Source organism: Cajanus cajan, chromosome 2, assembly GCF_000230855.2.
Source record: "Cajanus cajan strain Asha chromosome 2, NIPB_CcT2T_4, whole genome shotgun sequence".
In the NCBI taxonomy this organism is placed as follows: Eukaryota; Viridiplantae; Streptophyta; class Magnoliopsida; order Fabales; family Fabaceae; genus Cajanus; species Cajanus cajan.
In genome coordinates this window covers 73,738,119-73,750,003 of record NC_138518.1, presented here as the reverse complement: position 1 = coordinate 73,750,003, position 11,885 = coordinate 73,738,119, and the positions used below count along the sequence as shown (strand labels likewise).

The 11,885-nt window shown below is 25.2% G+C and overlaps 1 protein-coding gene across 1 annotated transcript; it reads left to right on the top strand.

Moving 5' to 3' along the window:
- The first annotated feature begins 8,359 nt into the window (after positions 1-8,359).
- LOC109804285 (cytochrome P450 CYP736A12) lies at positions 8,360-11,384 on the top strand. The gene is made up of 2 exons (XM_020366090.3): positions 8,360-9,121; positions 10,368-11,384. The coding sequence occupies exons 1-2, from the start codon at positions 8,438-8,440 to the stop codon at positions 11,217-11,219; spliced, it is 1,536 nt and encodes a 511-aa protein (XP_020221679.1). The 5' UTR covers positions 8,360-8,437; the 3' UTR covers positions 11,220-11,384.
- Positions 11,385-11,885: the final 501 nt, after the last annotated feature.

Genomic DNA, 11,885 nt, shown 5'->3' with positions numbered 1-11,885 from the left:
ATTTTAAAAAAAAATCACCAATTATGACCTACTAATTAACTTTAAAAAAATATAAATGACATAGTTTTGTAATATTTTTATGTAAGAGAAAGATTCAAACAATATCGATATAATTTATATTAATTATTACATTTATTTAATAACTTTTAATTAAATTTAAAATTTAAAATATACGATCATTTTGATTACTTTTAAAATATTATTTAATTTTAACTAAAATTGATATAAATATATAAGGTATTATGAAGTCATTTAACGGTTAGATTGATAAAATTTATTAAATATAAAATTATTAAATAATACTTTGCGGGATGTTTGATATATGATAGAAATTTTTTCATGTTGAACAATCATAAATTTTAAGAATCATGAGATTTTATTTGGTTAATTTTTTGAGAATATTTTTAAATGTTGTCTGAAAATTTGAATCATGAGATTTTATTTGGTTAATTTTTTGAGAATATTTTTAAATGTTGTCTGAAAATTAAGAATTTTTATTTTTATTTTTAAGATGACACTTTTATTACATTAAAATTTTATTTTTATTTTATAAAAGTTAATTTCTCACCTTTTAATGAGAATGTTTTCGTAAAAAAATTCATGCAAAGAAATGTTATTTTTTAAATAACAAATCAAAGGTAGAAAACTAAAATTTCTAATGTCAAATTCTTAAAAATAAAATAAAATAAAATCTCCATATATCAACCGCCTCCTTAATCTTTTCTAACATTTGTCTGGTTTTTGTGTGTATATATCTAATCTAATTTAATTAAAAGAATGACAGATTTTTTAATTTACTCATCAAAACAAGACAGGGACATTAGATGGAAGTCTTTTGGAGGGAAAATAAGGAGGCTTATTTTTTTATTAATTATTTATTTATTTTATTGTTTGAGAAATTTAAAATATGTAAAAAGGTAATTCAGGTTCAGTATATTGGCTAGTTTTATGTTGGCTACCGATGGCTTTCACACAACCCTCCATCTTAATCTGAACTTCCAAAGAAGTCGCCAAAAAAATCTCATGTTTAGTTTTTGACAGTGTCGAATGATGTCATGTGATACGTGTAATAGACTTTACCTAATACATTAAAGAAAAATCATTATTTTATTTGGCGAATTGCATAAAGAAGATATTTATCATATATAATTAAAATCATTTTATAATATAAATTTTGTTTATGTGTAATATAATTAAGTATTTTAATTATATTTAAAGTTTATATAAATAGACATTATAAATTATATTTTATATTTATGATAAATAATTTATATTATGATACAAGATTATTTTAATTATTAATAATTTATTTTAAAAATGCTAATATTTATTTTATAACTAAATATAATAAATAAATTTGAAACACATGAGAAGTTATATAGCCGGCATCTTTATTTTTATCAAATAGTTTGTCAAAACCGATGTTAAAGGTAATTGACCTAATTTCATGTAATTTTTTAAATTGTTTATTAATTTTTTAAAATTATGAGTGTATTTAGAAACAAGTTTAAAAGTGATTTTAATAATTTTTTATTAATTTTTTCAATAAAAAAAACTTTCAAAAGTGTTTAAAACTTGTATCTTAACATATTAAGTCAATTGTTTCTTCTTCTTTCTCTTAATGACCTTAAATATAAACTTATATAATTGAATGATGTTGAAAAACACTTTTAAAGCTACAAATTGGAAAAGAAACTTAATAAACTTAAGATTTTTTTTGTCAACATTTGGATATCTTAATGTAAAGTGTTTAATTAACTTTACCAATAAATTGGTATTTTAATTAAGGGTGTGGAAGAAAATATGCACAAATGTTTTGATGATGCGAAAGTGATTATAAAGCATTGAAGAATAATCAAGGTTGAGCTAAAGCAAGTTGATGCAAGAACAAGATCTCAATTGGTACATAGATAAGTCTTGTCAACTTAGCTAAGTATGTAAAAGAATCTTTTGAAATTGCAAGTATGCTTGGCCTTGAGAATAAGTTTTCAAAAATCTCAAATTAATCTCTTTAAATTTAAACAAGTTTTAAATCTTTTGAAAGTAAGTAAAAATGTTTTCAAAAGACTTAACAAAAGTTTTAAAGAATAGTTCAAATCATTTCTTAAAAGAGATTTGTGAAAGAAATTATTGAGATGAAGTTTTCTACATAAAAGTTTTTGAAACAATAAAAATATGTTCTGGTAATCCATTACTATACCTTGTAATCCATTACCAGAACAATAAATTTCAAAGTTCAAATTCTGAATACAAAATGTGTTCTGGTAATCGATTACCAGACCCTTGTAATCGATTACCAGAAGATAAAACTTCAAAATTCGAATTTAAATTATACAACGTTTCAATCATTTTGAACTTTAACCGTTGTAATCGATTACCAAGTTTTGTAATTGATTACCAGAGCCTATTTTCTGAAAAATTATAGAGAGTTACAACTCTTCATGAAAAGACGTAACCCTAGAAACAATTATCTATAAATACCTATAATTTTTCAGAGAAAAGTGACGAACTCTATTGTGAAAATAATCTTTACAAATCACTTGGCCAAAATCATTTGCAAAATCTCTAAAGAGTTCATCAAAGATCATGAAAGTGTAATTTTCACTCTTCAAGAGAGTCATTCTGTAATACTTAATAGATTATTGGATCTGTAAAGGAGAAAAAGGTTTTTCTCCTTGTTGGTGTTTGAATCTCAACACAAGGAAAGGGAGTTCCAAGGTGTTGGAGGATTCATTTTCTTGTAAGGTTTACAAGAGTAGTGGAAATCTCAAGTGGGAGACTTGAGGACTGGATGTAGGCAGGATTGGCCGAACCAGTATAAAATCAAGTTTGCAATTCTTCTTTCCCTACACTTTTAATTTCTTGTTATTAATTATAATTGTGTAGTTTGCATCATCATTCATTCTTTACATACAAATTTGTCTAAGGAAATAAATTGATAAAGAAGTAATTGGAAATTTTTTTTTATAAGAGGAAATTTAGAAAACTTAATTCACACCCCCTCTTAAGTTAATTGAGGCTAAGTGACTAATAAGTGGTATCAGAGCAGGTTTCTTGTATAAGGCTTAAAAGTTTCAAGAATTGAAATGGCCTCATTAAATTTTTTATTTCCCGAAGGAAACTCCATTAATAGACCTCCAATATTCAATGGTGAAGGGTATCATTATTGGAAATCTAGGATGCAAATTTTTATAGAAATCATAGACTTAAACATATGGGATGCTATTGAAAATGGTCCTTTCATTCCCATTATTGTGGTAGGTCATGAAATAAAATATTTACCCAAAGATCAATGGAGTAATGATGATAGAAGAAAAGTTCAATACAATTTGAAAGCCAAAAATATAATTACTTCTGCTTTAGGAATTGATGAATATTTTAGAATTTCAAATTGTAAAAATGCTAAAGAAATGTGGGATACACTTGAAGTAACACATGAAGACACTAATGATGTGAAAAGATCTAGGATAAACACTCTCACTCATGAATATGAATTATTTAGAATGAATCAAAATGAAAGCATACAAGACATGCAAAAGAGGTTTACACATATAATTAATCATCTTGCATCTCTAGGAAAAGTGCTTTCTAATGAAGATCTTATTAACAAAGTTTTGAGATGTTTGAGTAGGGAATGACAATCGTAAGTGACTAACAATTGGTATCAGAGCCAAGGTCATGAGTTCGATACCCAGTGGGGCAATTGCTGAGGGGGAGATTGTTGCGGGTTGCATCAATTGTCCCGTGGCGGAGGCTAGGTGGGCCAAGTCACTGTCGAATCATGACACATGGGCTGTTGGGCTCTTAAGTAAAAATAGTTGCGCCCTGACTATAAGCTATAGCTTTTGGCCTAGTGGTAAGCGCTCGATCCAACAAAAGGGTTAATGTTAAAATATAATTATTAGTCATTGTTAAATTAACAAATATTATTTCTAATTGATAGATATGTGCAAGAAATATTAATGTAAAATCAAGCTCTAACATCTTTAATTATTAGAAACAAAATATTTATCTTTACATTCAAAACAATTTAAATTCCTATAACAAATTTTTAGTCATAATATTTTTCTTAATTAACATTAAATTAAATATCGAGTAAAGTGTACCGATATTTGAACTTAAGTTTTTTTTATTTATCAAATGACATAAATATAAGAAATATATCGATAATAAACGATTAATAGCATAATAAAGTTCTAGCTTATATAGTTGGCACTTTTATTTTTATCAAATGTTGTTACTATATGAAAAAATTCCAACTAAGTTGGTTTATCTCATCAATCATTTAGTTGGCATCTTATTAACTAGGAAAGCTTTAATGTAGTCTTTTATTATTCCTTTTGCATTTGTATGCGTCTTCTTCGTTGAAAAGCACATCCATCATGTGTGCAATGATGACCGCGCGCATAAGAAAAACCATGCTAATGGAGTAGGATCAAGACATCCAGCAATAAAATGCTAATCTTTGTGAAACCCGTCGATAAAAATCCATTTATTTATTTTTTATTATTTAAAAAATAAATCAAATAAAATAATTACTATCATTTCAAAATATATATAATAATATTATATTATCCTAAATTAATTACACTACGCTAGAGACAATCAAATGAATTAGCTAATTATTGATTAAATGCTAATCACAAATAATGAAACTAAATAATTATACTTAATTACTTTAACGGTTTTTTTTTAATATGTAGCCTTTAATAATTATTAAAATTAACAATATTTCACTTAAAGTATTAGACAATATTTTATGTTTTTTTAACTCTATTATGTTTTTGTTGCTATTGATTTAATAATATTCTATATTAATAAATAAAATATTATGTGATAATAAATAATAATTTTTTTAATTAAATTAAAATTTGAATATAAGAATTAAAATAAATATTTTTTAAAATTATAAAAATAAAAAATGTTAATTTTAAATTTGAAAGACTAAAATGAGTTATTTTAAGTTTAAATAATTAAAAATATATTTAAATTTCATTAAAAAATAATATGATTATCTCAAATAATACTTATATTATATATAATATTTTATTAGTATTCGATATATGTAATTTTTTTTATAAAATTTAAAAGGTGTTATATATCTTAAAATGATTATTAAAAAAATAATGACTTTAAATTTTAAAAGAATAAAATTTTTAAAAAATATTGTACAAAAAATTAAAACACATTATTTTATCTAGAGTAAAAATATATTTAAATCAAATTTATTTTAATTTTTGTACATATTATTTATTTTTTTATTTTATTTATTTTCATCAAAAACAAAAAAGTAATTTTTATAAATATTCATGGACACTAGTATAATACTGAAAAATGAAGAACATATCACATTATATTATAACACCCGTATAATCTGAAACATACATAGTGACAATAATAATAAAAAATCAGCAGTAACGAAAATATAATAGAGTTAAAAATAAATAAAAAATGTATTATATTTTTAAGTAAAATATTGTTAAAATTTATTTCATTATTGTTTTGATTGAGAGTAAAAAAAATAAATAGAAGGACAACATTAAAAATAACATAAAATTAATAAAAAATTAGAATTAATGTTATTTATTATTGTTTACACTATCACATAATAAATATACTAAAAAAAAAGATGGATAGTAAATTTTAATAATGATTCAAATGTGCCACAGGACAAATATTAGAAAAATCGTGACTTTAATTGCATGAAATATAAATTAACATTTTATTCTTGATTTGAATATTTGCAATTTGCAAGAATAAAAAATCTATAAATATTATTAAAATATGAGACTTTACTAAAGATAGTCACTTAGATTTTTTATAGAAAATTGGTCATCAATTAAGTCAATAAATATTATGTACCAATAATATATAATTATAAAAATAAGAAATTAAAATTTTGAGATTTATAAAAAGTGTTTTGATATGTGTGACATGTATAGTTTTTTATTTTATATAACTAAATTTATAATAAATAAAATATTTTTAAATAAATTTAAATATGTTTTTACTCAAATAAAATAAGGGAGTTATGATTTTAGTCCTTATAATTTTCTTTATTTTTTATTATTTTAAAAATTGTAAACATACTTTTTAATTTTTGTAAAATATTCTTTATTCTTGTAAAATGAGTAAATTTTAGTTTTAGTCACTGTAAAATATTTTTTTTTATCCTTTTTAAATTACTATTTTTGGTCCCTAATAATTATTTTAAAGTATATAAATAATATTTATTTTATAAATAAGTAATTTCTTTTAAGGTGTCATGCAATAATATGATATCACTAATAGTTGTGAGTAACACCTGATAAGATCACTTAACTTTTTAATGAATAGACAAGTAATTGAAATTATTACATAATAATAAAAATTATAATTAGATGAGCCAAATCTTGATCCAAATATTCTTAATAAGTTGAATGTATTAGGTTATTAGAAGGATTGTTATGACCATGACTATCATTTTTCAAATGCCTTATGATGTTTTAAATATTTCAATCGCTACAACCATTAGTGAGCCCGCTTTAGTCTCGGATGTCGGGTACTTATCAAATATCATTCTACTATTCTTTCTAAAAATACTGAGTTATTCATTTTAACAAAATTTATTGCATGATTTTGAAGAACCAGAAATTTTTTATTATTTATTACTAATTCATTTTTAAATTTTTTACCACTTAACTATTTTTTGTTATTTATATATTATTTTGACAATGCATCATATTTTCTGTTGACGAATATAAAATTAATATTAAATAATATTAAATTGCTATAAATTTATTTATTAAAATCTTTAATAAAATTTATTAATCCCTAATTACTTAAATGACAATATTTTTTATTACTTAAAATTGTACACTTTTTAATAAATTTAATGTCGCATACATAATATTTAGTTGGATAATTTTTATAAAAAAATTAGGTAGATTGATAAATTAACTCGTAAAAAATTGAATCGAATTAAAATTTTTAAAGTATTAAAATAAGTTGATTAAGCTGAATCAATCTACCTAAAAAATAATTGAGATGGATGAAGTTAAATATCCACTTTGACAACCCTAAGTTATTCCTCAAAGATTATTTTATCCTTCAAGATAATTACTTTTAAAGTTTAAGTATCTAATAGTCAAAAGTTATTGCTCATTGATAACTTCCGGTAATAATTTTCTCACACCATTAATTATGGCGATCTTAAGTACGGGCTAGTGGGACAACTTCCCAAAACCACCAAAGTAACCAATGGTATTTGAAGCTTCAAAATTCAAATAAGGCTGGAACGCGAGAAAAATCAAATTTTTATGAAATTAAAATAAGGCGAAAACATAAGGAAAAAGGAAAAATTGAAGAAGATATAAAACTTGGATGGAACAAAATTATATTTTCAAATAATTATTTTTCCAGCATAGAGACCTCCATTATGTAAGACTTGTCGGTTGTCACATAGAAAACGACATAAAAAAAAGCTAAAAGGAAATTATTTTTTTTTTATTGAACAACCGGTTTAGGTTATAAGAATTGTTTTTCTCGTGTTGAAATTGATTTTCACAAAATGAATTCGAGTTAAAGGTGAAAGACATGATTTTTTCACTAAGAAAAGTAGGAGTATAAGTGGATATGAATAATTTGTGAACTCAAAATGACTCAAATTAATCCAATAAGTTTATATCAAATTTTTTCAATGTTTGGATCAGATCTAATTTAATCGATCAAAATCTAATACTATACGGGTTGAATAATAAATTTTGTGTTGTCAACCCGTTATCGACCTGATCCAATTCAATTAATAATAATAATAATAATAATAATAATAATAATAATAATAAATAAATAAATAATAATAATGTTTGAATGATCATTTGTTCAGAATAATACTCACTATCATTCCTATTTAGTAATAAGTTTTGTATTTTAGATCGATAATACTATAACAATATAATATATTTATTTAAAATTTTATTTTATATTAATTAATATTAATTTTTTGAGGTGATAATAATGTAACAAATTAATAAATTTATTTTAAAATTTAATTTATATCATTGTTTGCTTTATAAGTTGATAATATTGAATTTATAATAATATATCAAATAATTTATATTTATTTTGAAATATTTAAATTTTTATAATAAATAAATAAATATAGTTATATGCATCTAATTAACCTAATTTAATCCAAATTGTTCATGATTGAATTGATTTTTTTTAAAATGGTACAAATTTGACTCAACTCAATTCATTAAATTTTGATCAAATCAAATAATAAATTGATTAAAATCTGATCCAACCCGACCCCTTCCACACTCTTAACCCCTTCCACACTCTTAAATAAAAGAAACAATAATTGTCCTTGAAAGGAGTTGATAAGTCTGTGAATGCTTGTCGAGTAGTATTTAAGCGAAAGGTGTAGCGTGCTTAAGCATGTAGCTTGGTTTCAATCATGAGTCTTTCAATCCCCATTGTAATACTTTCAGCCTTGGTATTCATTTTGTCTACCATCTTTGTGGGTAGAAAAGTGAGGAAAGATGAGCATAGACGCCCCCCAGGTCCACCGACCATTCCAGTAATCGGTAACCTGCACATGTTGGGAAAACTCCCACACCGCAGCCTGGAAGCCTTAGCCAAAAAATATGGACCCATCATGTCCCTGAAGCTAGGGCAAGTTCCAACCATTGTGGTCTCATCCGCAGAGGCTGTAGAGCGATTCCTGAAGACACACGACGCCGTTTTCTCTAATCGTCCCACACTTGAAGCCACTAACAGCTTTAGCTACAGGTCCAAGGGGTTAGCATTCTCCAAATACGGTGCGTACTGGCGTGACATGAGGAAAGTGTGCACCTTACAGCTTCTGAGCGCGTCCAAGGCTGAGTCCTTTGCGCCTTTGAGGAAGAAAGAGTTGGAACAAGCGCTGAAGTTGCTAGAGAAAGCCGCAATGAATGGCGAGGTCGTCGACCTTAGCGAGGTGGTGCACAACGTTGTTGAAGATTTTGTGTACAAAATGGTGTTGGGGCGCAGCAAGGATGCTGACTTTGATTTGAAAGGGTTGATTCAAAATGAGCATCAACTTCTTGGCGCGTTTAATCTAGCGGATTATGTGCCTTGCCTCGGAGCTCTCGATCTTCAGGTATGCAAATCACATTAATTAGTTTTAATTTTTAAAAACTCTAGTTAAATTATTTAGATAAATTACATTTTTACTCCACTTTTTTTTTTTCTCCACATGCAATTTTCAATATGAATTTCATGTTATTCGAATCGAAAATCGCATGAAAATATGTTCGATAATTTTTTTTTAAATAATATCAAATTCTTTTTTTTATTCAACATGAAATTTATTTTTTATATAATTTTTAATAGAGTTAATCACTTATATATTGTCAGGATAAAGCTTTTTAACATTGACAACCAATTATATCTTTTAATAATGACATGTTAATTGCTTATTTAATAAAATAATAATAAAATAAGTAATTTTAAAAGATATTATTAGTTGTCAGCGTAAAAATATTTATATTGACAGTGTATGACTGGTTAACTCTTTTTAATATACTTATATTCATCTTCTATTTCAACATTAATTAAATTTCATAATTTTTTTTATAGATGAATATAATAAATGAGTTTTTAATCTTAAACTAATGAAAAAAGATTTAAAATTGTATCTCAAACTTAAAAAATGATTACTATGTCAGAAGAATTAAATTGACCTAATTAAAAAAAATTAAAATAAATATTTTAAAAGATAAAAATTAAAATAAAATTTATTAAAAAAAAATAGGATGACAAATATTTTTAGCCTTTGAAAAATGTTAATCACTTTGATATATATTTTTTAAATCGTAAAAAAAATATGGAACATGAAGTATAAATATTGTAGGAATTAAGTGATTTGTTCTTCGCATGGAACCATCCTTAAGGATATATTTTTATTAAGTTATTAGCGTGACAATTAATTTAACGACATTTTAGTGTGAGTTCAAAATTAATATTAATGAACCAATCAAACAATTTTTTATAAAGTTGATTGGTTCATTACAGTTTGATTTTTTTTGAAAAACTTATTCATATATAAATATCAAGTGAATAAATGAATTGTATTCAACTAATTCAATTTTTTAAAAAATAAATTAAATTTTATAAAAAAAAATTGTTTCTAGCTAAGAATAATTCCACTAAAAAATAATTTTACACGGTTAATCAATAAGATATCATTAATGATATATATATATATATATGATATTTTAAATTAATTATTTTAAAATTTAATAAATTATCATAAATTACTATTTGTAGTTAAATATAGTGTAAAATTATTTTATATTGTGAGCACATTTTCTCTTTTAACGAAGTAATGTAACTTTTATTATCAGGGATTAAAACGAAGGTTCAAGAAAATTAGTGAAGCACTTGACCAAATGTTGGAGAAGATAATTAAGGAGCATGAACACGGTTCAGATGTACAACATGGACGAAACCACAAGGACTTCATAGACATATTACTCTCACTAAGGCAGAAGCCTATCGATCCGGATGATGAACAAAACCATGTCATTGATCGAACAAACATTAAGGCAATACTCTTGGATATGATTAGTGGGTCATTTGAAACTTCTGCAATTACTGTGGAATGGGCATTATCCGAGCTTCTAAGGCATCCAAGAGTGATGAAAAAGCTTCAAGATGAGCTAGATAATGTGATTGGAAGGAACAAATTGGTGGGGGAAAATGATTTAGCAAAGTTAAGTTACTTGGATATGGTTATCAAAGAGACCATGAGATTATATCCTACGATACCATTAAACTACAGAGAGTCGATTAAGGATTCTACGATTCATGGCTATTTCATTGAGAAAAACTCAAGAATCTTTATAAATTTATGGGCAATAGGAAGAGATTCTAAAATATGGTCTGATAATGCTGAAGTATTTTATCCAGAAAGATTCATGGAAAACAATTTAGACTATCGAGGACATAACTCTCAATTTATTCCATTTGGTTTTGGTCGTAGAGGATGTCCTGGATTGCACTTAGGTTTAATTACAGTGAAACTTATTGTCGCTCAACTAGTGCATTGCTTTAGCTGGCAACTTTCAGGAAGTATAGCCCCAAATGACTTGGACATGACGGAAAAAGATGGCCTCTTGATGCCGAAAGCCATGCACTTGCTTGTTGTGCCAAGGTACCGTCTTCTCAGAGAAGCTCACAGTGAACCAACAAATTGAATTGTGTGATTGGAGAAAAAAAAAACGAGGATAAATGATGTAATGGAAAAATAAATTATATAAATGTGGTCTATATATGTAATAATATATTATTGCTTCACATAATATATGCAGGGGTACCTCAAGTCTTTCCTTTAATAAAACCTTTTCGCCATATTTTAGGTATATAGAGGTGTTACTCTTCCCCTTTCAACATTCATTTAATTTATAGCATAAAAATATCCTCAAATAATACCATTTATTAAAATATTTAATGTAATAATAGATAATTTTTTTCTCAAATAATATTTAAAAAAATATATCAAAAAAAAAATTATTACACATTATTTACCCAAATAGACCTGTTTATTGTTCACATTCAGAATTCGGTTCCCGGGGAACCAAATTCTAAGTAGTATTTAAATTTTTTTCTTTTTTTTTCATTTTGAGCTCAGGAATGTATCAATTATGCAACTGGACCGTTTTGCTTGGAGAACGGCCCGTTCTGTTTGGAACGACCCGTTCTGATTCATTCGTCATGTGTATATTTTTTATCTAGAACGGACTGTTCTGATTACAGAACGGTCCGTTCTGAATCCAGTTTTCTTCTTCTTCAAAAACTAAAACGCAAAAAAAAATAAAATAAAAATAACACTGCTCTGAATTCGGTTTTTCGGGAATCGAATT